We start from the raw sequence: 27,954 nt of genomic DNA, 5'->3' as shown, positions 1-27,954 counted from the left end.
GGTGTTGTGATGTGATATGGCTTAGGTCGGGAGATTTGCATCATGCAAACCTCCTTGGGATGTCTACATCAAACTTAAAGTTAGGCCGATATAGATTAATAGCAGCTGGAATAAAAAAATTAATCAATGTTGGTTTCTCGGTGCTTAATGGTTTGTTTATTGTTAAATAGCAATGATATGAAGAGATCTTCACTGTGGCCCATGCTAAGTTCCAAAATGAGCTGGAAACGCAGCAGATTTTCTGCGAGACGGCATAATCCATAGCTTTAACTAGGAAAGGAAGACACCGATAATAATAAACAAAGGGGAAAAAAAACCAAAAGTTTTGTTTTTGTTTGTTTTTTTATTTTTATTTTTTTCCTAACCATTAAAATTTTTCAATATTGTAAACACGTGAAATCAAAAAATCTTTTTCCAACCATTTCAATTTTTCTCTCCAGTTTCCATTAATACAAGATAAAGAAACATAAAAGATTCCAAACATAAATTAATAATAAAAAAAAATTAATCAATTTATAGAGAAGAAGAAACACATATAAAGAAGTAGAAGAAGAAAGACAAAATAAGGTAAACCTGATCGAAGATGTAGAAGGGAGTTTCAGAACCTAGTTGCAGCAAACAATGACGAATCCTAAATCCAACAATCAAAATGAACATCCAAAACCCTATAAATTAGAAATTGAATTTTTTTTTTTTTTAAAATATCGTGGAAGGTTTAATTGATTCAATTTGGAAGAATCACTTGTTGCAAAGAATTGGATGATGAGTAGGTCTTTAGCTTTGAAAAGAAGATAAGAAGTGGATGATGAATGGATCTCTACCTTTGCAAAGAAGATAAACATCGGGTTTGAAGAACAAGATAAGAGGGTAAAATAGTAATTTAGGTTATTTTATATTATCAAATAGGTTTAATGAATCCGAATACCACCTACTTTTAATGAATGCAAATCCGACTCATAAGTTGGATTTGATTTCTGCCGTAATAATTTTTTATTTCATTTCCGCCTTCTTAACATTTATCCAAACATAGGAATAAGGGAGAAAATGAATGAGATGTCTATTCCCACTCCCTATTCTCGTGTACCAAACACCCCCTAAACGATAAACCCAACATATAAATTAGTGGGTTAGATGTATATAATTCCAATAAGGAGAAAAATACTATTTTCTCCTCCACTGTTTATTTATTTATTTATTTATTTTCCAATGTAATTAAGTCTTAATCCATAATTAAATTCAAAGACCCAAAATTATAGACAACTCACATTTAAATCAAAGTTAAGACTATATTATATTAAAATAATCTAATTTTTTTACTTCCTTAAATTAAATTACAAAATTACATCCGCTATGGGTTGGGTTCTTATATCCTCTCCTATTTTCTATCATAAATTTTTCATGATAAAATTTATTTATTTATTAATTTTCATTTATGTCCTTTTCATTTTCTTATGAATAATAGTAGAATATTCTTATTTCTAGTGGTCTTATACACTATAACTTAATCACCACAAGTTTCATAACCTAATCCTAAATGGGTTGTATGTTTATAGCACTACATTCTATAGCTTTAACATTACTTTGGATCTCCATCTATTGTGTAGATATTGTTTGTGCTAAATTATCATAACTTTAAAACGTATTTACATATTTAAGCAAGTCTCATCGAGGATATCTAATACCCTTTTTATTCTATTTTATGTAGTATATCACAGAAAAAAAATGTGATTGATGGTCAAGTATACTAGAAACTCGTCTATAATTCTAGCCATATAAGTTAGTTGGGACAGTCAATAGAGTTGTGTATGAAAAATGGGTACTATTTTGATGTCACTTAAATAACAATAAAAAATCCATTAGGGAATAGGTTGAATGAGTGATTTAAAAAAATTAAATAAAGATCTATATGTTATATCAAATTCTTTTATCTCAAGAGATATTAGGGATGTCTCAGATAAATAAATGGTTATACATAGAATCTTTAGGTGTATAAAAATAAAATTTTTAAATTTTCAAGATACCCTGCAATTGGTTAGTGATAAAAATAAAATATAATTGTTAATATATGAAATATACTTGAGAGGAGTTGGGAAATAATGATTGGCTATAGGTATAACAACCATAACCTGCAAGATAACCAATCCAACAATCTCAATAACCAACTAACTAATTAATAAAAAAAATTATCAAAATCATCAACCAAAATATAAGCAATAATAAAAAAATATACAATGAGGCACGAAGATTTTTACATGAAAACCCCCTGCAAACTATGGAAATAAAAAACACTAGTCTAAGACTTATCAATTAAAATCTATTATTTGAAATCAAGTTACACAAATTTACCTAGTCATTTTACCTTAAAAGCTTGCCCTCCAACACCTACAACTTGATCCACATCCGCGATGTAACAACTCCTTGTTGCTCCCTAATAGATCATTTAGTCACTCCAAAGGGATTAAGGTCTTCAACTCATAATTCAAATATTCAAATTCTTGAATGAGAGATCAGGAATGATGTGGCGATTTAAGCTTTCTTTCAAAGAATCACTCTTTTTAAGAATGAGAGGTCTCTAATCTCTAACCCTTAAGGGGTTACAAGAAAGATATTTATAGGCAGGCAAAAGCCCAAAGAGTTTTGATATTTTAAGTTTCCAAATTAGAGTTTGAGTAAAATTCATTCAAAATCTATTTCTAAAGTCGAGAGGACTGTCTTGACCACTTGAACAAACTTAGGTCATTTAAGCACTCCATTTGAGCACTCCTTACCATTAGAGTTGGCTAATCGCTTGAGTGGTCCTTACTGCTTAAGCAGCCCCTACTTTTTTTGAAAAATCATTTCAAAACATTTTCAATTAAAAAAATGATACCAAACCTTTTTATATCTCAAAGAAGCCTTATTTGCCACAAACCAAACATTTTTAGACATACTTATGACTTCCTAGTTGAACGAACAACAACTTTTAATCTTTAATGGAAAGCAAATCATTATCTAAAAAGACTTTTATGATCAAATATAAATTGAAACAAAATTACCAACATATAAACAAGACTTAATATCCTAACAGTGTCCAATGTGAAAGTTTAGTTGGGGAAGTCAAAATAGCTGGGAGACTACAGGCCTCACACACATTTTTATTTGTAAGGTAATGGTTGTGGCCTAATATGCCTGTAGACCAAGCTCTCTTCATCCAAAATGATGAGTATTGCGCACCATCCACTATTATATTCGAGCCAATTGTACAAGGTTCCTTGATATGCTTATTAATTTATTTCCATTAATTTGTGGAAGAAATAAAAAAGGCATCATGTTAATATAGATGTTTGCCTCATACCATCCAGTAGGATCAACTTCTCACATGGTTATGATCAGCTAAAAATCTAGAGCTTATTAATTAGGGTATAATTTCACAGTTGGAAGAGAAGCTTTTGGGGCATGAAAACTGGGATTCATCTAATGTAGGACAAGGTGACTCGAATATTATTAAGATTTCTAATTATTATTGATTTCTTTCGGTAAAGAATATTATATAGAATATTTTTTAAATTAATATATTATTGTAATATTAGATTTCCTTAAATGACAAAAAAATGAGAAATATCCAATGGAGTAGGGGGGTTTTTTATAATATTTTATATGATATAGTGAAATGATTCACTTATAATAAAATGATTCTCTTTCATCTGTTATATATACATGGGTCAAACTACATTAAAAGTTCATGTACCATTATGACAATTATTTTATCTTTGTGTTCATAAATTAACAATATTGTTACCCACTCCCTCTTGTGAAAAACTAAAATACAACCAGGCTAGCTTTGTGTTGTTGGGTGACTCCTAGCTTTCCCACAAGAGTTGCGGCATGGATAGGGCTCTATTATTTTGTTGAAATGAAGTTAATTGCTGCATTATCTTCTCAATTGGAGTGTTCATGTGGTTGAACCCCGAGGCATATTAGTTTTAAAGCTCATCTTCTTTGAAAGTTGTAAGGGTCTTTTGGACCGGAGCAGCATGAAGCACATGGGACCTTATGAAAATTTATAAAGCATTTATTTTAATAGAATAATAGTACAAAAATCAACAACTCCACATGTACAGTTTGGACTGGACTGCACGTATGACACCATAGATTGTGTTAAAAAATGTAACCATTGCCAAGAAATTATAGTTAATGGAATTAATTACTCAAATGATCAATCTGCTACAACATCTTGCTCAATGTGGGCGGTGTGAGAGACCTTGACTCGCCATATTCATTTTTTTTTATATTTTTTGCTTATAAATATCCTCTACTGTATTTGTCACCATTGTGTATAGACACAACTACAGAGAGATGGGTGGGTATGGTGCGGAAGGCAGTAAGCCAATGCAGCCACTGTTTGAGACAAAACAAGTAAAGGGTAGAGTTGCATCTAAGGTTTTAGCTTCCACAATCTTTTTGGGAATATGTTTGATTTTGGTGTATAGACTAAAGCATATACCAAGTGCAGAAGAACATGACAGATGGGCTTGGATTGGATTGTTCATGGTTGAGCTTTGGTTCGGATTTTATTGGATTTTGTTGGTAGCAAGGCAGGTTAAGACACCAAGCAACTGAGAACAGAGTTGTGCTGCTACTGCTCTATATTTTTATTGGATCATAAGGCTGAATTTATACACGATATTGTAACAGATATGACCTCAAAAAAACAGCAAATCAAGCTACTTGTTGAACAAACAACTACCTCCTACAAAATAGCATCAGAATTGGACTTAAAAACATAAAAATAGCATCAGCACTCTAGTAATCTCGCTGACTTCAATTGCATGTGGTTGATGATTGCAGCCTTTCTTTCAGCAGATACTAAGGCATAACTCTCAACACTGCTCATTGACTTAGGAGCTACAAACTCCGAGCAACCTTCTCTGGAAAGGAATAGTGAAAAGCCATGTCACTTGGAATGGAACTGGTTGCTTACTTACTTTCAAGTCTTTCTCATAGAAACTCAAATCTTATTCTAGGAAGAGCATTAGTTAGAATAGGTCTCTCTCTCCCTCTCTCCCCCTCTCCCCCTCTCCCCCTCTCCCTCTCTCCCTCTCCCTCTCCCTCTTCCTCTCAAAGGCACACACACACGAACAAGTATGCAATTTTGGTTATGTGATGACCGCTTCTACGAATTTGCAGATGGGCTTGATCTATGGGTGTGCAGTGGAAGATATCATCACTGGCTTGGCAATCATATGTAGGGGTTGGAAACCAGTTTACTTTAGTCCCCATAAAAGTACTTTCTTGGGTGTTGCTCCAACAACATTAGATCAAAGTCTTATTCAGGACAAGAGGTGGTCTGAAGGTCTGTTTCAGATATTGCTCTCCAAGTACTGCCCCTCATTATATGGTTATGGGAAGGTAAAACTGGGTGCTCGGTTGGGTTACTGTGTCTATCTCGTATGGGCTCCTACCTCCTTGCCGATGCTCTATTATATGATCGTTCCTCCCCTGTTCTTGCTTCATGGCATTGCCTTATTCCCAGAGATACCTCACCCTCTTTTCTCAAAGGGTTTAACAATTCTAGCTTGCAAACTATTGAGTTAATGGCTTTTATTTATGTCTCAGGTTTCAAGCCTATGGTTCTTGCCATTTGCTTATGTTTTTGTAGCCAAGAATGCTTACAGCATACTTGAGACAGTGAGCTGTGGAGAAACATTCAAGACTTTGTGGAACTTCGAACGAATGTGGATGATGCGATCAGCAACTTCATACCTGTTTGCCTTCATAGACAACCTCATAATGCTATTTGGACTTTCTGAAACAACATTTGTCATTACAGCCAAGGTGGCTGATGAGGATGTGTTGAAGAGGTACCAACATGAAATCATTGAATTTGGAAGCTCATCTCTCATGTTTACTATCATGTCAACATTAGCCCCGCTGAACCTTTTCAGTTCAGTTGGGGGAATCAAGAAAGTCATTTTCGATATCGAATTCAGGGCTGCTGCAGGCTTGATCCCACATGTTATTCTTTGTGGGGTAACAGTTATGCTCCATGTGCCTGTGTACGAAGCCCTCTTTGTCCGCAACGATGAGGGCCAAATCCCATCCTCTGTTATGTTCAAGTCAATTATTGTAGCTTCGCTGGCATGTCTAATGCCCTATTTGCTTTACAATTAAGCACTCATCGGCATGTAAATTTCAAAGGTGTGATGTTTTATATTTTTTTATGGTATGCTCAAAACATTATGACCTTGGGAACACTACAAAGAGACTAGGTCCAATATCATAACCCGCCAACTATTTTTATAGTCGGCCGAAAAGGAAAAGATGATGATTTTCAGAGTTGAAAACTACAAAAAGGGTGGGATTCTGGTAAGTTTGTGCCTTTACACATGGAGAGAAGGAGGAGAGAATCGTGTGGAGTTAGTATTTCTCCGATGCAGCACCTCCTCCTCCTAAACTCTTTTTGGAGGTTCTATATTCTTGTGCTATACACATATGCATGATGTTAAGTTGATCACACAAAGGGCTGAAGATCTTCTAAAATTGAGGGATTTCAAGACGGAATTGGTCTCCAATTTTCATTTCTCAAAACAATCAACCTGAGGGATTGTCTACTTCTGTCTCTATGGATATTGTGTTTCCTCCTATATTTTAAGCTCGTTTGTTTCTTAGGCTGTTTTCATTGACCACACAACAGTTTCTTCTTAAAATTTGAAGCAGCCCGGAAAATGTCGAAGACCCTTATGCTATATATAGACAAGTGCCTTCACAATCTGTACTTCAAGTTTTGATAGAGAGAGGCTCCCAATTTATATAAACTTGGGTGCTTTAATATTCTATACACACATAACTGTTCTCTCTGTATGTAAGAGTGAGAGAAAGAGAGAGAGAGAGAGAGAGATGGGGAGTGAAGGGTATGCTCCACTATTTGAAACAAGGAGAGCTAAGGGAAGATTCCTATACAGGATGTTTGCAGCATCCATGTTTTTGGGGATATGCTTGATTTGGGCTTACAGGGTCATTCACATCCCTACGGAAGATGGAAGATGGGGTTGGATTGGATTGCTTTTGGCTGAGCTTTGGTTTGGCCTTTACTGGCTTGTCACTCAAGCTTCTCGCTGGAACCCCATCTATCGATCCACTTTCAAGGACAGGCTCTCACAAAGGTTCATCCCTCTCCCTGCACTCCCTCTTTCTCACACACTCTGGTGCACCCCATCTGGACCAAACATTTCTTGTTCTGACCAACTTTTGTTAAGAGGTTATTGTGCTCATGAAAAATGCCAAATTCATCAATACAATTGTTAGACAAGTTATGGATTAGGTACACAATGATCTTCCTAATACTAATTAAGATGGGAATCCTAAAATGATATACATTTTTTCACGTCTGCATATGTTTTCATCTCCAAGATTTATTGCTAAACTGCAGGTATGAAAAAGACCTCCCAGCTGTTGATATATTTGTGTGCACGGCAGACCCTGTGATAGAGCCACCAATAATGGTGGTCAACACTGTTTTATCAGTCATGGCGTACGATTATCCGCAGGAAAAACTTGGTGTATACCTATCTGATGATGCTGGTTCAGAGTTAACATTCTATGCTCTGTTAGAGGCTTCCCATTTCTCCAAGCACTGGATACCTTACTGCAAGAAGTTCAAAATCGAGCCAAGGTCGCCTGCAGTCTATTTTTCCTTGACATCTCACCTACATGATGCTGATCAGGCTAAAGAATTGGAGCTTATCCAGGTATGATTGAGCTGTTGGAGAGTCTTTTTGTCCACATTCTAAAATAAGAAGTGGGGTAATGTGCTGCCCATTTGTTAACATCTGCATGAACCTGGTCAATTGATATGTAATCAGGTTACTTTTGACTTCCTGCCTTCCATTAGTAGAGTGTGGGGTTTTACTCATCCTCTGAATTATCTTCTGAATTTGAGTGGGAGGACCACCCCACATGGTTGAAATCCAAGGCTTATCTTCTTTTAGATATTAGTTTCAGTGCTCATTTAGTCATCTTCCTTTTTTGAATGCGACAATCTTTGAAAGCTTATGCATTATTAAAAAAATAAGTCTTGGACTAATTATTCAAATTAATGTGCAATAGTACAACTTACTAAATGTGGTTGTAATGTGTTATTATGGCCTATATATGTGTGTATACAGTGACCTAGACTGGCCATATTTTCATTCCCCACGTGATACATCAATGCTATTTGACTATAAACATGATAATCTGAATTAGTTGTGTCACATCCCCATTTGAAATGAGACTCTCCTAAACACGTATTCTTATTCATGCTTACAGAAATTGTATGAAGAGATGAAGGACAGAATTGAAACTGCTACCAAGCTAGGTCGAATTCCTGAAGAAGTACTCATGGAGCAGAAAGGATTTTCTCAGTGGGATTCATTTTCTTCTCGGCATGACCATGATACCATCCTTCAAGTACTTCACCTAGACAGACTTTAATTAAGACTATATGTATATATATATCTGGACTAGCTGAACTAAAGGCTTACTTTCCCCAAATATATTAGCTCCATGAATAAACAAGCATATTCAAGCATTCAACCTTGTTCTAAGGTGCTCTATGTTTTTTGCCAGATACTAATTGATGGGAGAGACCCAAATGCCATGGATGTTGAAGGGAGCAAATTGCCAACTCTGGTATACTTGGCTCGTGAAAAGAGACCCAAACATCCCCACAACTTCAAGGCTGGAGCTATGAATGCATTGGTAACATTACAACCATATATGCATAGAAATATGCATATGTAAAGTTAATTTGTAGTAATTTTTGCTTGTGAATTTAGTCCCAAATGTGACCAAACTCAAGTCTTCTTGTCCTGTTTATAAGTACTCCACTGCTAGTTTTTTGTGATTCCATTCCTGGATCAATATTGCAGATAAGGGTGTCATCAAAAATTAGCAATGGAGCCATCATTCTCAACGTAGACTGCGATATGTACTCGAACAATTCACATTCCATCCGGGATGCTCTTTGCTTCTTCATGGATGAAGAGAAGGGTCAAGAGATTGCTTTTGTGCAATATCCACAGAACTTCCAAAACATCACTAAGAACGAATTATATAGTAGCTCATTAAGAGTTATTAGCGAGGTGAGTAGACACACATGGAAGTGAAAACTCTTTGGGACATGTTCTTATTTTCTTATCCTTATTTGGTTGGAATGGTTGATTATGAAGGTGGAATTTCATGGTTTGGATGGCTATGGAGGTCCTATGTATATTGGAACTGGCTGCTTTCATAGAAGGGATACTCTATGTGGGAGGAAGTTCAGCAAGGACTATAGGAATGAATGGAAGAGAGAAAGCATAAAGACAGAAGAAAGTGCACATGAGTTACAAGAAAGTCTAAAGAATCTAGCAAGCTGCAGATATGAAGGAGATACACAATGGGGAAATGAGGTCTAGTTCTCTCTATCTCTCCCTCATATCAAACCATGCGAATCATTCTCATACTGAACTGTTTAAATTTCTGTTTCTGCAGATGGGGTTGAAGTATGGGTGCCCAGTTGAAGATGTGATAACAGGGCTGTCCATTCAATGCCTAGGATGGAAATCAGTGTATCTCAACCCTGCCCAGAAGGCTTTCCTTGGGGTTGCTCCCACGACACTGGAGCAGACTCTTGTGCAGCACAAGAGATGGTCTGAAGGTGATCTACAGATTCTGCTTTCCAAGTACAGTCCTGCATGGTATGGACTAGGAAGAATTAGCCCAGGCCTTATACTGGGTTATTGCACCTACTGCCTCTGGCCTCTCAACTCCTTGGCAACACTGTCCTATTGTATAGTCCCTTCCCTTTATCTTCTCCATGGCATTCCCTTGTTTCCACAGGTAAATTCTCACCATTTTCTTCATATTTTCACCCCAATTTTGACACTTCTGGGCCCTCTGTGAAGCAAATTGAGACAATCTGAATTGGGTTTTACGTGTTCAGGTCTCAAGCCCATGGTTCCTACCATTTGCATACGTGATATTGGCCAAGTACAGTGGCAGCTTGGCTGAGTTCCTCTGGTCTGGAGGCACACTCTTGGGGTGGTGGAATGACCAGAGAATCTGGCTCTTTAAGAGAACAACCTCCTACCTCTTCGCCTTCATGGACACCATTCTGAGGCTACTGGGATTCTCTGAAACATCGTTTATACTGACAGCCAAAGTTGCTGATGAAGATGTGTCCCAGCGATATGAGGGAGAGATGATGGAGTTTGGAGGGTCTTCCCCCATGTTCACCATCTTAGCAACACTAGCAATGCTCAATCTGTTTTGTGTTGTTGGGGTGGTGAAGAAGGTGGGCTTGGATATGGAGGTCTACAAAACAATGGCTCTGCAGATTCTGCTAGCTGTGGTTCTGCTTCTCATCAACGGGCCTCTGTACCAAGGCCTCTTCCTGAGGAAGGATAATGGCAAGATGCCATGGTCACTCACTGTTAAATCAGTTCTTCTGGCCTTAGTTGCTTGTGCCTGTTCCACATACTTCCCCTTTCTTTTATCATAAAGTTCAGTACGTCTCTTTCTGGCTGTAGGATATAATGCAAGATCATGGAACAATGTATTTCAAGAAATTTATTTCATTTTCTCATGAATGTATACTTGTTTTGTACTTGTCCATTTAAATGAAGATTTTTATTTATCTATTTATTTATTTATTATTGTTTAAAATCTCTATAAAATATCTAAAAGAGTTTCATGAATTATTTCTTATTTTTCATAAAAAAATTTATTTGATAAAAATCTTTATACTTTTTAAACTATGTTTGGTTCCGAAAAAAAAAAAATTTCAGGAAAACGATTTTTTTTATTCTTGGTTTTATTATGAAAAATACGAAACAAAGTTAAACATAATTGAAATTATTAAAAATATAATTAAAATTAGTAAAAGAAATAAATATATTTTTAAATTATTTAATTTTTATAAAGAATGGTTACGTAAATTAAATGAGTTTGAAATAAAATATAAAAATAATGTATTGAATTTGGAATAAGTAATGAAAATGATTCCAAGTTGGATTTATTGTGGCATGTTTGGATTATTCATTAAAAATGAGAGTATGAATCAAATTTATTATGTAATTAATTCGGAATAGCTATTGAACTCGAAATGGGCCACAAGGCCCATGAAAAAGCCCATGAGAATCCACCAATCTCTGTGGGCCATATCATGGTCGAGGCCCACAAGAAAAGTCAGTCAGTCGGACTTATAAGGTGTAAAACCCTCCTTCCCCGACAGCAAAGCTAGACCTCGAGAGTCAAACAAAACGGACATTTCCTCCTCGGGAATATCTTCGGAGGTAAAATAAAAATGAATTCAATTTCCTTCTGTCTCTATTTCCCATCTTCTTCTTTTCCACAATTCTTTGCTTCTTTCGATTTTATGCTCTGTTTGTTTCCAAGGAAAATACTTTTCTGGGGAAAATTTATTGTTCAAGGTTGAAACTTTAGGGAAATTTCGTTCCTTTTTATTTTGTATTTGGTTTTTTCAGTTTGATTGAGGAGAACGGTTCCTGCATATTCCCAATTCCCCGTTTGGTTTGGGGAAAATAAACAAGGTGCTCCCTTTACACCTGAGTTTTAATATCTTGTCAGAAAGTTTTCTCTGTTTGTTTCCGAGGAAAATAGGTCCTGCGGACATTTGTTTTGTTCAAGGGTGATTAGGGAAAATTTTATTCTCGTTTTTTGAGTTGGATTTGGGGGAAAATATAAAGGTGTTCATTTTCCGCAGAGACTTTGATTCTATGACATTAATTAATGATCTTTTGTAGAATTATGGTTTATTTTATTTGATTTTACTAGGTTTTTTTTTTTTTGTATTGGATTCATGAAAAGTTCCAAATTGATTCCCATGTACAGATGAAAATTTGGGCGCCTGAGTTCGGGTTCATTGTGATTTTGGTGCTTTTGTCTGTACAAGCGGTATGTGGGATTAGGTTTGTGATTGATAGAGAAGAATGCTTCTCCCATAATGTTGAATATGAAGGGGATACAATTCACGCATCATTTGTGGTGATTAAGGTTGATGCTTCATGGCATTATAATAAAGATGGTGTTGATCTTGTTGTAAGTCCTACTTTTCTTCATATGAGTTTTCAGATTCTGTTGAATTCTCCAATTTTAATTGTTTGATATTTTTTTCTCTGCTATGCTGGTAATGTTTTCTCTGTCAATTGGGTGGCATGATAACTGATTTTTGTGAGGTTTCTTGCTCTTAAAGAAATCATATTATAACTGTATTTGGAAATATAAATTTTTGATGCTTATTGTGTTGCATTGCATCCGACTTTCATACTGTGGGTCCCAAATTAATCTACGATCAACTTAAGGAAAAATAAACTTCAGAAATTGTTTTAGAGCATTAGGTGCAAGCTTATCGGCTACTGATCAATTATGGAAGTAGTCACTAGCATCACAAGTTAAGCTTATATACTTTTGATTTTCTATTTTTAGCTCTACACTTCTTCATACTCTTGTGATGCCTTGAATTTATTTATTTATTTTTTTTTTCAGTCTGCAAATGACTGGATACAACCCGTCATTTGATCATTAAGCATTGGGATGTATCCTGTGCTATCTCAATTTTACTTTGTAAACATATGATCTTTTTGGAGCATAATGATCAAACTTGAACCCAAGGGAAGTTTATTATAGTGGTTTGTAATGTTTATTGGGATTTGTATGGTTTTGGTAGTGGTATTTCCAGTATGACTATACATTAAGCAATAAGGTCAGCTATTCATACTTGCAGAAGTTCTAGAAAGCAAATAGATCTTAGGAAGAGGGCTTGTATTGTTTTTTCTTTTTCTTTTTTTTTCTTTTTATATGTTTTCCAATCATGTGGAACTAGGGACTGATGAAGTGGAAATGATGGAACTCCTGAAGTATTTCATTCTGTACATGAAATAGAGATCTAATTGCATAGGAGGGGTGACATGAGTTTTCCTTGAAAGGATTAACTATTGGAGATTAAATCATCCATTATAATAATGTACCCGCAGTTTTGAGGTCTTGTTGGAAAAAGTGCTAATTAAGTGGTGGTTTGCTTTGCAACACAAGCAAAGGTTTCCCCAGCACCTTGCTTGATAACTTTATTGAAGTAGAATAACTAAAGTTGTCCCAACTGTTTAGTTAGCATAACTGTAGAGTCACTTAAGAATATTCCTTTCAGTCTTTTATTTTCTTTTTTATTCAGATCTTTGTTATATACTCAAAGTTGTCACAACTGTCTAGTCAGTCAATGAACATCTTGTTGCCATAGGTGCTAAGGCTCAAGGCACCACCACTCCTTAGTTATAGCGCCTTGCTTGCCCAGATATGTGCCTTATTGAAAAGGCGTGCCTTGTCAGCTTTACCCTTCCTTTTTAAACACTTCTATTTTTTAAATTTCTAATTATATACAGAAATTTATATAATTTCATAACTTTTTTTATTGAATGCTTCTTTCAAATGTTTTGAATCTTAAATTTTTTATTGATCAGATTCAATTTTGAATCATATTTTACAAAATTGATGTGTATCCTAGGTTGCATTTCACTTCACTCAAGTATGCGCCTTATGTTGCGCCTTGCGCTTAAGCTATAGGAGACTTTTGCGCCTTAGGTGTGCCTTACGCCTTTTAAAACTTTACTTTTTGCCAATCTCTAATTCGAGCTAGCAAGAAATAGGTTAAATTGTAGTATAGAGATTCAGGTTGATCCCATGGAAAAACAGGTATTGAGAATCAAAGTATGGAGGGGTTGAGAAGAATGTGATCCAATAGGAGAATTAGAATGTTTGGTTGGTACAAAAATAGAAGGAAAATGAACACTAGTGTAAAGAAAATAGAGATTCAGTTCTCAGAATTAAAAGATTCCATATTCAGGTTTAATCCAACAGACAAGTATCATGGTGATCATTGACTTTTTAAAAAGTAATTTTTTCATCAAGTGTGATGAGAAACTCTAACTCGAGCAATCATTCATATATGATCTTTCGGTAAAATCATATTACAAATCAATCAAAGTTGAGTTTCAATCTTCGAAATCAATAAGTTTGATTTCATCTCAAATCAACAAGTAATACCACTTATGACAACTCTAAATTGATATCAGTGAGTGAAACAAGTATTCCTTGAACCAACTAGTTAGTCATCATACCAATATATATAATTTCATTCAACTATAATTACCATAATTGAGCTGCCCTTGAGGCTTGGCTCAAGTGGTAAAGGGATGGGGAGGGCTTTGTGGGAGGTTCCAAGTTCAAGTCCCAATGGGGAGAAAAATTGACCTATCAAAAAAAAATTATAATAATTACCATAATTGAGCCAAATCAAACCATGATCCTTGTGTACTATCTCAATCTTTCTCCAGAAATACAGTGTCTACTCCAAAACTCATATTTGGTTTGATGGAAAAGGAAGGAGAATAAAAGAGAAAAGATGAAGAGTAGAAAACCTAGGGCTTGTTTAACAACATTTTCAAAAATAGATCTCAAAAAACAATTTTTGAGAATAGTTTGTAAAAACAATTTTCAATTATTTTCAAAAAAAAAATTGTTTAGAAACTGAAATATGAAAATTTGTTTTCTCAACTTATTCCCCATGGAAATACTTTATACTTATATACAATTCAAAAGTTCTCAAATTATTCTTCATATTTTTAACAATTTTCAATTATTTTCAGAAGAAATTATGTTTAGAAACTCAAATATGAAAAACTCTTTTCTCAACTTATTCTCCGTGGAAATACTTTATACTTGTATACATTTCAAAAGTTCTCATATTATTCTCTATATTTTTAATTGTTACTCAAAACACTCAATAAAAAAACCATTGAAAACACCTCAAATGTGTTCTAGAAAACAACTTATTTTTAGAACAAATTTTCAAAAAACTTTTTTCCGTCAAAAGTTTGTCAAACATATTTTCAAAGTTAGAAAACTGTTTTTTGTTTTAAAGAACAAAAATATGTTTTTGAGAACAGTTGCCAAACAAGTCCTTAGAAACTAATCTATAAATGCTGAAATAAAAATGTAGAGATTAACTAGAGAATTCCCAAAAAAAATTTCAAATAAAAATTACAAATATTTATAGTCTTCCATGAATAGGGATACATGACTTAGGCTTATTGGCCGCTTTGGAACCTTCACCAACTGGATTTCTTGGAGTTTGAGCCAAACATGCTTTCACATGCACATGCAAATTGTATCCTCACTCTGAAAACTCCCTGCAACTGTATCCCCCATGCACAAACAAGTCCTTAGAAACTAATCTATAAATGCTGAAATAAAAATGTAGAGATTAACTAGAGAATTCCCAAAAAAAAATTTCAAATAAAAATTACAAATATTTATAGTCTTCCATGAATAGGGATACATGACTTAGGCTTATTGGCTGCTTTGGAACCTTCACCAACTGGATTTCTTGGAGTTTGAGCCAAACATGCTTTCACATGCACATGCAAATTGTATCCTCATTTTGAAAACTCCCTGCAACTGTATCCCCCATGCAGAGACACTGTTCACCTTGCAATTTCGCCGTGCAAAATGAAGTTGGTCATACACTTTTTCATAACCTTTCAACTCCATTCACCTTTTGATCCCTTTATTCAACTTTTAGTGATTGTGGCCTCGCAAATAAGCTCCAAAAGTTCACTGAGCCCTCCATGGTTTCTTTATCCTTATTTACGCTAAATGAAGCTAAACCTACACAGAAATCACTAAAAAAAACAATATTAGTAGAAAACTAAAGCTTAGCTATGAACTTGATATAACTGCTATGATAATAACTCAATTGTGGACTTAAAAGCATGGTAAACCTTCTAAAAAATATGCATTTTTGAGCTGTTTTCATTAGCATTGCCCTTTGAGTTCTTTATTTGTTTCCTTATTCAGATTTTTGATAGATAATTATTTTCCTTCATTATGTAAATTATTCGTTGAAAAGCTTAGTAGAAAAGCAAATAAGTCTGCAAGGGGAAGGAAAAACGTTCATTTAGCTTCTTTATTTTATTCATAATAGTTGAAAAGAGTAGTTTTCTGCATCTGTCCCATACAGAGTTTTCTTCTGATAACTAAACAAAAAGGGAATAGAGAGAGAAAGAGAGAGAGAGGTTTTCTAGATAGCATGTTAACCTGTCCTCATGTCTTTTTTCAATGCTTCTTTGTCTTCCCAGTAAAAGGTACCATTTATTTTGCAAATTTTTTTAATCATCAGGTGAAGGGACCTTCTGGTAATCAAATTCAAGATTACCGTGACAAGACAAGTGAGAAGTTTGAGTTCATGGCTCATGAAAAAGGACTTCATCGGTTCTGCTTTACTAACAAGTCTCCTTATCATGAAACCATAGACTTCGACGTATATACTGGTCATTTTGCATACTATGATCAGCATGCAAAAGATGGTGAGTGATGCTTTAGTGTTCTTTATCTCGCTGTTCCTTGCTTAGCCCTTGAGAAATATTGGAGGTTGACTTCATATAACTGTTGTGCATATCCGCAGAGCATTTTAATCCTTTATTAGAACAGATATCAAAATTAGAGGAAGCACTTTACAACATTCAGTTTGAACAGCATTGGCTTGAGGCTCAGACTGAACGCCAGGCTAGAGGTACTACTAAGTCTGCTATAACGTTATATGCTTTAATATGATATTACTTTTAACTGAGGGAAGCATGGTCCAGTTGTAATGCTCCCAATTCCAACAATCCACTTCCCTCCTTTCGTGGGTGATGCCTTTTCCCTTCAACAAACTTTTAGATGAGATCTTTTGAGGGCAATACAAACAGAAAAATATGTGCTAGTCTTAGTTATCTCAGATATGAAAATCTTTTGAACAAATCATTTGGAGTTGCAGTCTACACATGAGCTGACTGGTATTCTCCAGGGCCTAGGCAGGGTTTTTTTGCACAAACATGTCTCTTTTGTTATGAATCTATTTCCAAAATTGTCTTTTGAAAAATGCAAATTTTTAAAGTCTGCTCATACTAAAATTCTATTTTGAAAAGACAATTTTACCTGAAATAGGATCAAAATAAAAGATGGAAGATGGAGTATCAATTATCAAAAATTGTTTTTTTCATGTAAATCATTTTTTGAAAAGACAATTTCTATATATAAAATCCTTTTTTTTAAGACAATTTAAAAGGTTTTGAATATTTGCAAAATATTCTCTAAAGTGCTGTTTTTAAAAAATAATATTATTTAAATAAAAAATCCACCTAAGCAAAACTTTCAAAGGGACACTAGCTCAGCAAGTGCAAAGCTTTGTTCCAACATGGGAGAAACTGAGATTAAATTTACTGTAAATAAGCTGTGCTGAAATTTAACTTAACAGCTTGAGAAAATCACTAAAGAAACCTAGTACAAGTTTTTTCTTAGTTTATTTTAGTCGCAGATACTGTTCATGAAATTTGTTTGTGCCATCAACCTAAAGAATTTGTCCAAACCAGACCATTTTGAAAGTTAATGACACTCTTCCAACTGTTTTGCAGTAAATGATGCAATGAACCGGAGAGCAGTTTACAAAGCCTTCTATGAATCAGCAGCACTTATTGGGGCTAGTATCCTTCAAGTCTACCTTCTACGACGTCTGTTTGAACGGAAGCTTGGAACATCTAGAGTTTAGGTTCAGTGCTGCCATAGAATATTTATAGATTGTAGAATTTTGGTGCCCAAAAATGCAATTTTAGGCTCTTGCCTTGGATACTATTTGCCTATTTGATGGTTGAATGATAATGGTTTTTATAGTTGCTTGAGTAACTTTGCCCATGATTGTGGTTGCTGCGGCTTGGCTTCTCATATTGATAGCCCCCCATATTACACATCACACGTTATTGAAGTCATGGCAGCAAAATTTTGGCTTATATCTTTTCCATAACAAAATGTTAAAGTTGGAAGTCCTCTTGAGGGAAAAGGCAAAAACCATACAGTAGCCATCAAGGTGGTTTCCTGCATGTTCTCACCATACAAGTCTGTTATGACTGGAGATGGTACCTTGGTTCCCATTTTAAATTGTTCTCAGGAATTTTGGAAAAATGGGAAGAATTGCTATTTGTATCATGGCTAATTGCTGTCTGTATCATGGTTGTTGAGACCTCTGATATTCGATGCTGTTTAGCTCCAAGGATAGCCATGTCCAAAAAGGTTTAATGAGTGGAAACTTTTCCTTGCGTCCCATTTCAATTGGTACATAGTTTTTTGAAGGTCGGTTAAGTGTGGCCTCTAAGGTCAGATATGTCCACAAGACAAAATAAACCAAGGAGTTTATGATCCAATCATAGAGGCATCCAAAGTGGCAGCCTGTATATTAGATAGAACTATATATTAGCTCCAAGGAACTCCTGCCAAAATGAGGTGAGGGCAACATGGTATTTAAGACTCCCGACCCGGCTGACCTTATGGTTAAAAAATGTGCCAGACAGATGCCCCATATGGTGATCTCGACTCCAAGGTCTAATTGTGTTGAGGCTAATGACATTAGAAAGCATTTTTTTGGGACAGTGGGATGGCTGTTAAAGACTTGGGTCTTATAGAATACAACATTAGCTCAACTGGGTTTTGTCTGTTACTTAGCTCAATGGAGGCTGTGCAAGAGCAGTGGTAGGAGGATGGCTCTTGGCAGGCAATGTGGAGGGCTGCAAAGATGAGAGAACACATGGGAAAGCCAAAAGCACTCCACTAATACAATAATGGGGAAAAAATTGTCACAAACAATCTCTCTACAGCTCATAGCAGGAGAGAAGAAAGAGACAGAAACAAATAGCTCAGCTTCTAATCACAGCCACCAAATCAGTACATATTTGATACAATATATCGTTTGTCTTCTTTCATCCATACTCTTACTCTTTCCCCACAACACCACAGTTCTACAGCACACAACAAGAATTCCATAAGGACACTTCTCAAGCTCTACAATTCTGATCTTAAGGAAAATATGGTGGGGCCTGTTACATATAAACATCCTTTTGTATTGAAACTCTTGACAGGAGGCCAACTTGCCTTGTCAAGATTCTGCACGGGGGGCTTGCAAGCAACAAAACCATTTTTTCTGCAAATCAATGCATTTTTCATGTTAGAAAACAAAAACATACATTGGCAAAGAAAAAAAATAGCAGAAATGATTACCCACCCCTCAATTCTGCTACAATTTTTGTGCTCTGGTGACTGTAATTTACCATTATTGATGAATAATAGCATAAGAACTTCACATTTTCCACATCCATACCAATGCATAAAACAGCCATATAAATTGCACCTGGCAGGTGATTTCAATTGGTGCATATTTATTTTGATGGTCAATGAAGTGTGGCCTCTAAGGTCAGATAGTTCACAAGACAAAATAGACCAAGGAGTTTATGATCCAATCATAGAGGCATCCAAAGTGGCAACCTGTATATTAGATAGAACAGCCAAATCTTCCATATTTCATTTCTTTTAGAATTTTCCTCTCCAAGTTACGGAACCTAACTACTGAAACAGACATGGTGATTTAGGATGAGTTGGTTTATTTTCCATTTAAGGATTATCCCTGAACTGATAGTCCAGGCAGAATTAGATGATGAAGTTAAATTGTTTTCATACTACTATTTTCACAACAATAAGCACCAAATTTAAGCAACTAATCAAAGAACTTACAGTTTGAGGCTTGCTAGGCTCCACTCCCTGCTTAACATTATTTTCCACATTTGCTGGTGACTCAGGTTGGCCACCAGTTCTTTTCTCATCCCTAGCCTTATTAAAGATCACAGTAAAACCTTCAGCAGAAGCAGGGTCATTAACATCCCATTCACCAAATTTTGGCAGTGGTCTACCGTTGTCCTGTTGAAGAATTTAAAAACAAAAAATATAAAAGAAATCCCACAACGATTTTAAGAGCTATTTCAAGTTCAATTAATCGCTGAGATATTTGGATTCCCAAGGTTCCTGAAACTCAATTTCCAACTCAATGCTACTTTCACCATGAAAATTAGCAATAGATTAAAGAAATAACTCAACCTGACTTCACAAGAAGAAATAATTTAAATTCACGCCTAGTGGCCTTTTCTTTTATATATAGGTAAAAAAAGATGTATACATATGGCAAAAGCAATGAGTACACTAGAGTACACATGACATATACTATGGGTACAAAAAGGCAAAGCCACATAAGAAGAACATAAAAACAACTCTCTCTTTCTCAATGAGATCCTAACCAATCAGCAAAATCGCTCCAAGTGATCTTATTGCTCAAATTTTTACATGATAAAACTGAGCATTTCATGAGTAGCTGATAATCTGATAAAATGTTGTGGACATTCACAAAAGTGTAAAAACTCAATGACATAGAAGAATATGGGTTTAAAAAAATCTCTCCTATATAAAAGGCAGCAATATGTGAACTCCAGGATAAATTTATAGTATTTCCAATCTATCCATGAAAGATAATGGAATGTTGAGATTGAATTATGCCTGTCTGAAACAGGCTCTAATGAAACAAGTCTATATGGAGCAGGCTATTACTGAAAAGGAGACTCATTGGACCACAGAAAAATAGATGGATACCATGAGGCAAATACCCAATAAACAAAAGACATAACAATCTGAAATCGGCAGCCTCAGATCAGTCACTTTGTCAGATTAATAGACAAAAATGATCAAGTCCAGAACCATCTTATCCATCAGCAATAAGGATCATAAAGGCAAAGATATAATCTACTAGATAATCAGAATCATTAATTCATGTTTTTGGTGGATATCATAAATATCATGTCTTTTTCCAAGGTTAAAATACCTTCAGGATATCCCAAAAGTTATCACTAAGCAATAGTGAAAGGGTAATCTCAGAGAACTTTAAAAAACAGAAAGTAAAATGAATTATGACTTATTTTTCTGATCCAGACAAAATCAGAAAAAAATTGTGCACACTTTAGGATGAAGCCTTAGTCATCAAATTCACCAAGCATATAGATTAGCACAATCTATAGCAAAGAAGAAATGAATAATGATTATCATGTACCAATATCTTTGAATCCCCTTAAATGTTCATTAAAGGAAGCCTTAATGTTAAAATATTAAATATCGTCCAAAAGAGGTTGAGAAACTCCAAGTTCATTAAAATTATAATAAATGAAGCTCCAACCAAAACAAACCAAAAGCAATTAAGGAAGAAATGTTTTCTCCTAATTTTGTGACAGCACCCCTTTAACCTTACTTTTGTACAGAATTTTGGAGATCCTTTGTCCAATACAAATCCAAGTTTTTGCAATTCAAACTCCCAAGATTTTGAATAACCCTATGTCATAAAATAAAAAATAAAATAAAAATAAAAAGTAGGGAAACTCAAACCACCCCCAACCACCCAAAAAAACAAAATCAACAATATATAAGGGTGCCCATATATCTAAAAAACCTATGGGCTGAGCTTGTACTGATTACCCAACTTCCACTGCCTACTCAGACTTAGTGGTGGAGAGAATATGCCTAATAAAATCCGGATCAACATAGAACAATGACTGTGCGCACCATCCCAAGACAACACTATTCACATTGATCATTGTAGCAGCAAAGATCAGCACTCAATAATCATGGGATCATCAAGCAATTAAAGTTGCTAACCTAACAACAAAGATGAACAATGCTAATTCCACGGAACACAATTTTAAAAATCAAGCCTATTGAAAAATTCCCCAATATAAAGACCTGGAAATTTATCAAATTCAGGAGTACAACACAATCATGTAGACTAAACTCACAAAACCAGAACGTCTAACACATCAAAAATCACACAGCTCAACCAATTCAAGAGACCGAAAACCTTAAATCTTTAGAACGAATACTTGGATTAAACTCGGAAAAACAACTGATTCAACAACAGATATGCAGAACCCAGCTCAAAATCAATCCCAATAACAAGCCCCATTCAAAAAATTTAATCCTTTCCTCCACAAATACGCGAAACTAATAAATAATCAAGCAAAGATCAAATCAAAGAAATAAAACAAGGGATTGATAGATCAAATTCAGTAAACGAAAAAGTTAGCAATTTAGGGTTGCAAAAAGAGAAAGAACATACCGACATGAATTCTAGAGAGAGAATTTTCCGGGAAAAAGGAGAGAGGGAGAGAGAGAGATGACTCACACGTCAATAGAGGAGAAGAGAGAATAACAAGTGAGAGAAGAGAGAGAACGCTCCTTCTCGCCGCCATGCAACTTGCACCGTCAGATTTCACTACTGTGTGGGGCCCACATGGATTCTCCAATCAGCGCTGCGAGTTCACGGTGGAGGTGGGAGTGGGGGAATATATCCCATGTGAACGTAGATTTTGTGGGATGCCAACCGTTGAAACGACGTTACATCTGACGGTAACGGTAACGGAAACGGAAACGGTGACACTACCGTTGAGTGAGCCAACCCCGTTCACTTTCAATTGCCTTTATTTTTTCTTCTCCCTTTTTTCCTTGGAAATTTTGGCCTGATTGATATTTGTTTTCTAAAATAATTTTGAAAAACCATTTTTAAAAACTATTCTCTAATATTTTATAAAACAAAAATATGAACATGAAATGTTTTTAACATATTTTTAATATTTTTAAATATATTTTAAAATTATTTTTTATTTCTAATGCTTTATTTTAATTATTTTACATGTTTATATAATTATTTTTTAAAACAATCTTTAAAAAACAAGTGAAAATAATATAAAATAACTAAAAGATATTCCCTAAAAACACCTTATTTTTTATTTTTAAGAACAGAAAACTATTTCTGATTATCAAATGTATTTTTTTCATTTTTTTTAATCTATTCTCAAGAGAAAAAAACTATTCTTCAAAACAGATGTCAAACAAGCCCTTTATGGTTTTAAAAAATCAAATAGCACTTTGAGGTGCTTTTTACAAATAAAGTACATAAAAACCACTTTTTAAATGAAGTCACTTCCAAAAAGTTTGATAGAATAAGAATTTTTTAATAAAAAATAAAAGAAAGAAAAAAAGGAATTTAAGAAAAAATAAAATTATGTCTAGGTTTCAACTACAATGTTTATAATAATTATTTTTAATATAATGGCCAAATATCTTAAAATATATTTGAAAATTAATACGATAGACGACAATACAGATTTCTACTTATATTTCATTAAAACCTTACTAGATCTTCCTAACAAAGTCTTTGTGAAAAAAGGGAAATACAATATTTTTAATAACTTGAATAGTTAGAATTATCTATTAAAAATTTTGTGAATAAATCTTCATAAGATAAACCCTACATGAAAACAAAAGCAAAATAATGTAAGAACATTGATATTGTATATTCTCCCCTAAAGTAGATATGATTATGCTTTATTAATAATGATGTTATCAAAGAAATCTTTTATGTTCAATGATCTAAATGATAATGATCAAGATTATTCGATGGCTATGGCGATTCCATTAAGTTAAAATTTAATACTTATTATAAGGAATATAGATATATCAATTGATTGATCATATAAACGTCAAAGAATAAAAATGTAATTCATATGGTAGATAAAAAATTCTAATTTGAATTATAGATATCTACTCATAAGTAACATCCTAAAATGATATGGTAGGTATTGGATAAAATATTTATTACTTAATTACTTTATTATAATTTTTTATAAAATTATAGAGTGCAATTAATCTTTAATGGAGTGAAGGTTAATTATAATTTTTGTAAATTTTTTCTATAAGACCCATTTTATTAATGTAAAGCCCTTAAAAACACATTTTATTTCATTATATATTTTATCCTATTTATATTATTATGGTCTATTTAAGCATTCAAATATAATTACTTATATTGTATATGACTTAAATGTATTAAGAGTTACATAGAAGGTTCAAGTCATGGACTTCTTATAAGTTGATAAATTTATTCATAATTGGTTTATAGACTCAAACAATTCATTAGAAATCGTAGTCACTACCTCCAAATTGATAAAATGATTTGTCTTGGTTATCGAGATATATTTCGCATAATGAATATGGTAATGTGTATTTTATACATTGAATATCAACCTATGGAGAGTCATGACTCAATGACTATCCGATTGTTATGAGTACTCCAAACTACTATGTTGTATGAGTTCTCAACCCTAAAAGAATATAACTTTAACTTACGAATAAGATCTTAAAGTGATCACACATTTCCTATGATATTTTATGGGTTTGAAACACTATATTATCTCAAGTAAGATTTGACTAAGGTTTAAAATATTTGGATACATCCACAATATATCATATTTTGTCATATTTTGACATAAAATTTGTGAAGATATATCTAAGGACTGTTTTTTTTATTTATCAAAATTTTCTAACATTTATTGATTTTTGTGTGCGAAAAAAAAATTAAACATGTATGATAAATAAAATTATAAATATTTTTAAACGGAAAAAAAATGACACATATGGCATAAAGTAGATAAATTATCATTTTAGTGTTAAATATATTTTCAAATTCTATATCTTCCCTAACTGACTGGAGAAAGAAGACTTGATTGATATGAAGATAATGACTTCAACCTACTTTAGGCTATGATAATTTGATTCTAATTGTTTGACTAAATTGAATGAACTAATCTAAGTATGGCTCTTCCTAAGCCTATAAGGAAGCTTATAAAAACTCCCTTAAGGGTTAGGGTTTTAATCTTAATGTTCATTTTTCTGAAATTCTAAAGAGATGAACCCTAGCTACCCATTAGAGAAAGAGAGAGAAGTCCACCCTTCTCTCCTACCAAGATTTATGGAGGAAAATATTGTGTAGAAGATAGTTAGGTAGATGAGGTCTACAATAACCACTACCATTTCAAAGTCTTCATTGGATGGAAATCAATTTGAGAACACCCAGATCGCAAGTATGAAACTTTAATCTCTATATCTAATATGGTTTATGGTTTTTAAAACCATTATTTTTCGTTGCATTAGATTTAGAGGAGCCTAGGATAGTTTGCATGCACCCTACATGATCCAGGGCAGAGAATGGAGCAATCTAAATTTCCCAACATCTAATGCCAATCATTCCTGACCATTCTAGTACACTGATGTCTCATCATAGCGCAAAAGTTGTTCTACAACCAAACCAATTCATGTATTTAGGAGAGGTTTTTTAGATAATCTTAAAGAAACATGATATCAATCCCACAAATTATGTTGAAGTAATCAGAGATGTGGATCTACATCTTTAGCAAGGAGTTATGAAAGCAGAGCAATGTGGATGCGCATCTTTGGCAATGAGTTATAAAGAAAAAGTAAGAATATATATATTTTAACAAAGTTTGGGAGCTTATAGAATCGCCTAAAAGGATAAAACCCATAAGGTGCAAGTGCTTTTAAAAAAGGAAAAAAGAAGTAGATGAAAAGGTTGAGACATATACGGTTATGCTTATAGCAAAGTGTTATTCAAAAACCTGGTTTTGACTATAAGGATGCCTTCTTGCCAGTATCCATGCTCAAGTCCATCAAAATACTCCTATGTTCTACGACACATCTCAATTATGAGATATGAAAAATGGATGTCAAGACAACATTTTTGAATGGCTATCTTGACAAAAGCATTTACATGATGCAATCAAACAATTTCATAGCAAAGGATTAAGAACATTTGGTATGCAAGTTACATAAATATATTTATGGATTAAAGCAAACATCGCTTATGGAACAAACGTTTCAATCAAGTAGTCAAGACCTTTGACTTTGATTAAAATAAGGATGAGTCTTGTGTATACAAGAAGGCATAAGATGTTAGGATAGAGTCCTTAAAAGTGAGACATGATGTAACAAACTCAAACTTGAGTTTCCACTTCTCTATCCATTGAATGCATTGATAATAATTTGAGGATTTAGTGTTATGATAGAACCCTTAAAAGCATGACATGATAAACTTTGGAGTTTATTATTTATTAATAATGTCTTATTTCACTTTTTATCTATCCTTATTCCATATATTATATTTTGTAAGCATTCTAGCCTACACCTCTTGCATTGTACATAGCTTGGATGCGTTAGAAGTTGTATAGAAGATCTAAGTTATGGGTTCCTTGGAAGTGGATGACTTATTCACAGTCAGTTCATATGCTTAGGCAACCTATTAGAGTCTATAGTGCACTACCTTATAATTGGAGGAATGGTTGGTCTTGGCTTTCGAGATGGGTTTCCATGGTGAGTGCACTAGTGTGTATGGTTACACATTAGACATGACCTACAATGAGTTGTGACATAAGACTATCAAGTTGTCATGACTTCACTAAGTTGTTTCATTGTGTTTTCTTTTAACCTTGAGATAATATTGAGTTTATGCTAAAGTTAGCAATGGTTTTAATCTACGGGTGAGATCCGAAAATGATCATATATTCCCTATGGATTGGGTCACTATTGATAAAAGTCTATAGTAATAGGTATTCTTAATAGAGTCATCATATATCTCATGAGATTGAGAGAAATTGTCTTTTTGGGTGATCCTAAGGAGGTATGTTCATGTAAGCTATGGTCATAGTAATTCCTTAAGTGGAACTTGACATAAGTTCTTGGATAGCTAAGATATGCCAATTGATTACATAATAAGAGGATCTGGAACTCAAGTATAATAGACGTAGTCTTAAGAGGCTTATAACTTCCACTTTGTTAAACTACAGATACCAATTTGTAGGGAGATTGTACGCAATGGATAGCAAGTCACAAACTCAAGCACTCAGTGTCTCGTTATCATTTACATAAGGTATTGGAGTGTAGTTGATTCTCTATAATGAAATATTGAATCAATTGTAGAATTGGACTCTAAAGGAGCCAATACTGCCCTATGAGTCCTAATGATCCATACTCGAATTCATATACCTTGATGGCATAGTTTATGAGGATTGGATTAGATCTTGGTTTTCTTATGTGCATAAGAGTGTTTTGGTAATCACACAAGATTATACAAAGGTTAGTGAACGGTATATTTGGATTGGGCTAATTGATTAATTGGACAACAATATTGGGTAAATTAATCAATTGGAACCCTTGTAGACTAGATTTAATGACTGAAGTCCTTCATGGGCTCAAGTCATTTAAGCTTAGTATGAAAACCTATAAATACCCCTATAAAGGTTAAGGTTTCTAGTTAGTCATCTTCTAGCATCCAGAGAAAAAAAAAGCCCCAACCTCCTCCCTCTCAAACAACCCTTACCATTTGTGTGTCAAGGATCAAAGTAAAGCCATTGGGAGGAAGATCATGGGTCTATGAGACTTCTTGAGACCGTAAATCTTGTTTTCTCCAAACAAAATTGATTTAGGAACATCCAAATCAAAGGTAAGCACACTAAACTTGATATCTAAATCTTATAATCATTTTTAAATGCATGTTTCCATTATAAAAGATTTAGAAAAGTCTAAGGAGTTTTTCAAGCCTCCAACTTGGTCTTGGGATAGGGAACAGAGAGATTTGTGTTTCTCTACAACTGGTATCAAAGCCATAGGTTACCAAAAGCATGATACAACATTTCTAAGATGTGTTAATCTTGGTTTTACAAGATATTATTATACATAAATGACCCAAGGGATAAATGTTTGTGCATAATACATTGTTATCTTTCATATGATGATTATATATTGTGATTGTTGTTAGGATTGCTTTTATTTTTTTTCCTAGATAAGTTGTAAGCCCCATAAAAGGCATAGGATTTTTGTTGTTGTTCTTTTATAATAGATTGATTTGTAAACTCTAAATAACCAATATAGGAATTTTTTATGTAAAAATCTAGTTTTTATCTTTTTATGAAACCCACAGAAAGTATGGAAACAATTCGAACTATCACAAGGAGTTCATGCACACTACCCCACCGGAAAATGAAGATTTTTTTAAAGAAAACAATCGTTAGAGATTAAGAAAATAGCTCTTGGAACCTATAGATTTGCATCAGCCCTTGAGTGGTTGGATTAACGCTCGAAACACTCAAATGTTGCATCCAATGCTCAAAACCGTATCCAACACTCAAAGCTGGA

The 27,954-nt window shown here is 34.1% G+C and overlaps 2 protein-coding genes and 1 long non-coding RNA gene across 4 annotated transcripts; 2 read left to right on the top strand and 1 right to left on the bottom strand.

Moving 5' to 3' along the window:
- Nucleotides 1-4,794: 4,794 nt before the first annotated feature.
- On the top strand, nt 4,795-6,230 carry LOC104877625 (cellulose synthase-like protein E6). Of its 2 annotated transcripts, XM_059735369.1 has the most exons (3): nt 4,795-5,024; nt 5,167-5,388; nt 5,596-6,230. In XM_059735369.1, the coding sequence occupies exons 2-3, from the start codon at nt 5,167-5,169 to the stop codon at nt 6,148-6,150; spliced, it is 777 nt and encodes a 258-aa protein (XP_059591352.1). In that variant the 5' UTR covers nt 4,795-5,024; the 3' UTR covers nt 6,151-6,230. The 2 variants fall into 2 exon arrangements, with proteins under 2 accessions (XP_059591352.1, XP_059591350.1); XM_059735367.1 differs by lacking the exon at nt 4,795-5,024 and having other exon boundaries at nt 5,034-5,388.
- Nucleotides 6,231-6,270: 40 nt separating this feature from the next.
- On the top strand, nt 6,271-17,736 carry LOC100242996 (cellulose synthase-like protein E1). The gene is made up of 12 exons (XM_010646294.3): nt 6,271-7,142; nt 7,409-7,727; nt 8,287-8,427; nt 8,587-8,718; nt 8,889-9,101; nt 9,189-9,410; nt 9,493-9,840; nt 9,944-10,456; nt 11,875-12,060; nt 16,193-16,379; nt 16,478-16,585; nt 17,469-17,736. The coding sequence occupies exons 1-12, from the start codon at nt 6,877-6,879 to the stop codon at nt 17,600-17,602; spliced, it is 2,769 nt and encodes a 922-aa protein (XP_010644596.2). The 5' UTR covers nt 6,271-6,876; the 3' UTR covers nt 17,603-17,736.
- An 898-nt stretch (nt 17,737-18,634) lies between these two features.
- Nucleotides 18,635-22,159, bottom strand: LOC100852587 (protein NOI4). Its single transcript, XR_784654.3, has 3 exons — nt 22,028-22,159; nt 19,612-19,794; nt 18,635-19,024 (listed from the first exon to the last, which is right to left on the bottom strand). It is a non-coding gene; the product is annotated as a protein NOI4 (long non-coding RNA).
- Between the last annotated feature and the right edge of the window lie 5,795 nt (nt 22,160-27,954).

The sequence above is a fragment of the Vitis vinifera genome, chromosome 19, assembly GCF_030704535.1.
Source record: "Vitis vinifera cultivar Pinot Noir 40024 chromosome 19, ASM3070453v1".
NCBI classification, from domain to species: Eukaryota; Viridiplantae; Streptophyta; class Magnoliopsida; order Vitales; family Vitaceae; genus Vitis; species Vitis vinifera.
This window is presented reverse-complemented; position numbering and strand designations above follow the sequence as displayed.

Excerpts from the sequence above, each read along its gene's own strand:
- LOC100242996 (XM_010646294.3), top strand. The coding sequence starts at position 6,877 with ATGGGGAGTGAAGGGTATGCTCCACTATTTGAAACAAGGAGAGCTAAG. Across the intron at positions 8,428-8,586 it reads ACCATGATACCATCCTTCAA|ATACTAATTGATGGGAGAGA; the intron begins GTACTTCACCTA and ends GTTTTTTGCCAG. Across the intron at positions 12,061-16,192 it reads AAGATGGTGTTGATCTTGTT|GTGAAGGGACCTTCTGGTAA; the intron begins GTAAGTCCTACT and ends TTTAATCATCAG.
- LOC104877625 (XM_059735367.1), top strand. The coding sequence starts at position 5,143 with ATGACCGCTTCTACGAATTTGCAGATGGGCTTGATCTATGGGTGTGCA. Across the intron at positions 5,389-5,595 it reads CATTATATGGTTATGGGAAG|GTTTCAAGCCTATGGTTCTT; the intron begins GTAAAACTGGGT and ends TTTATGTCTCAG.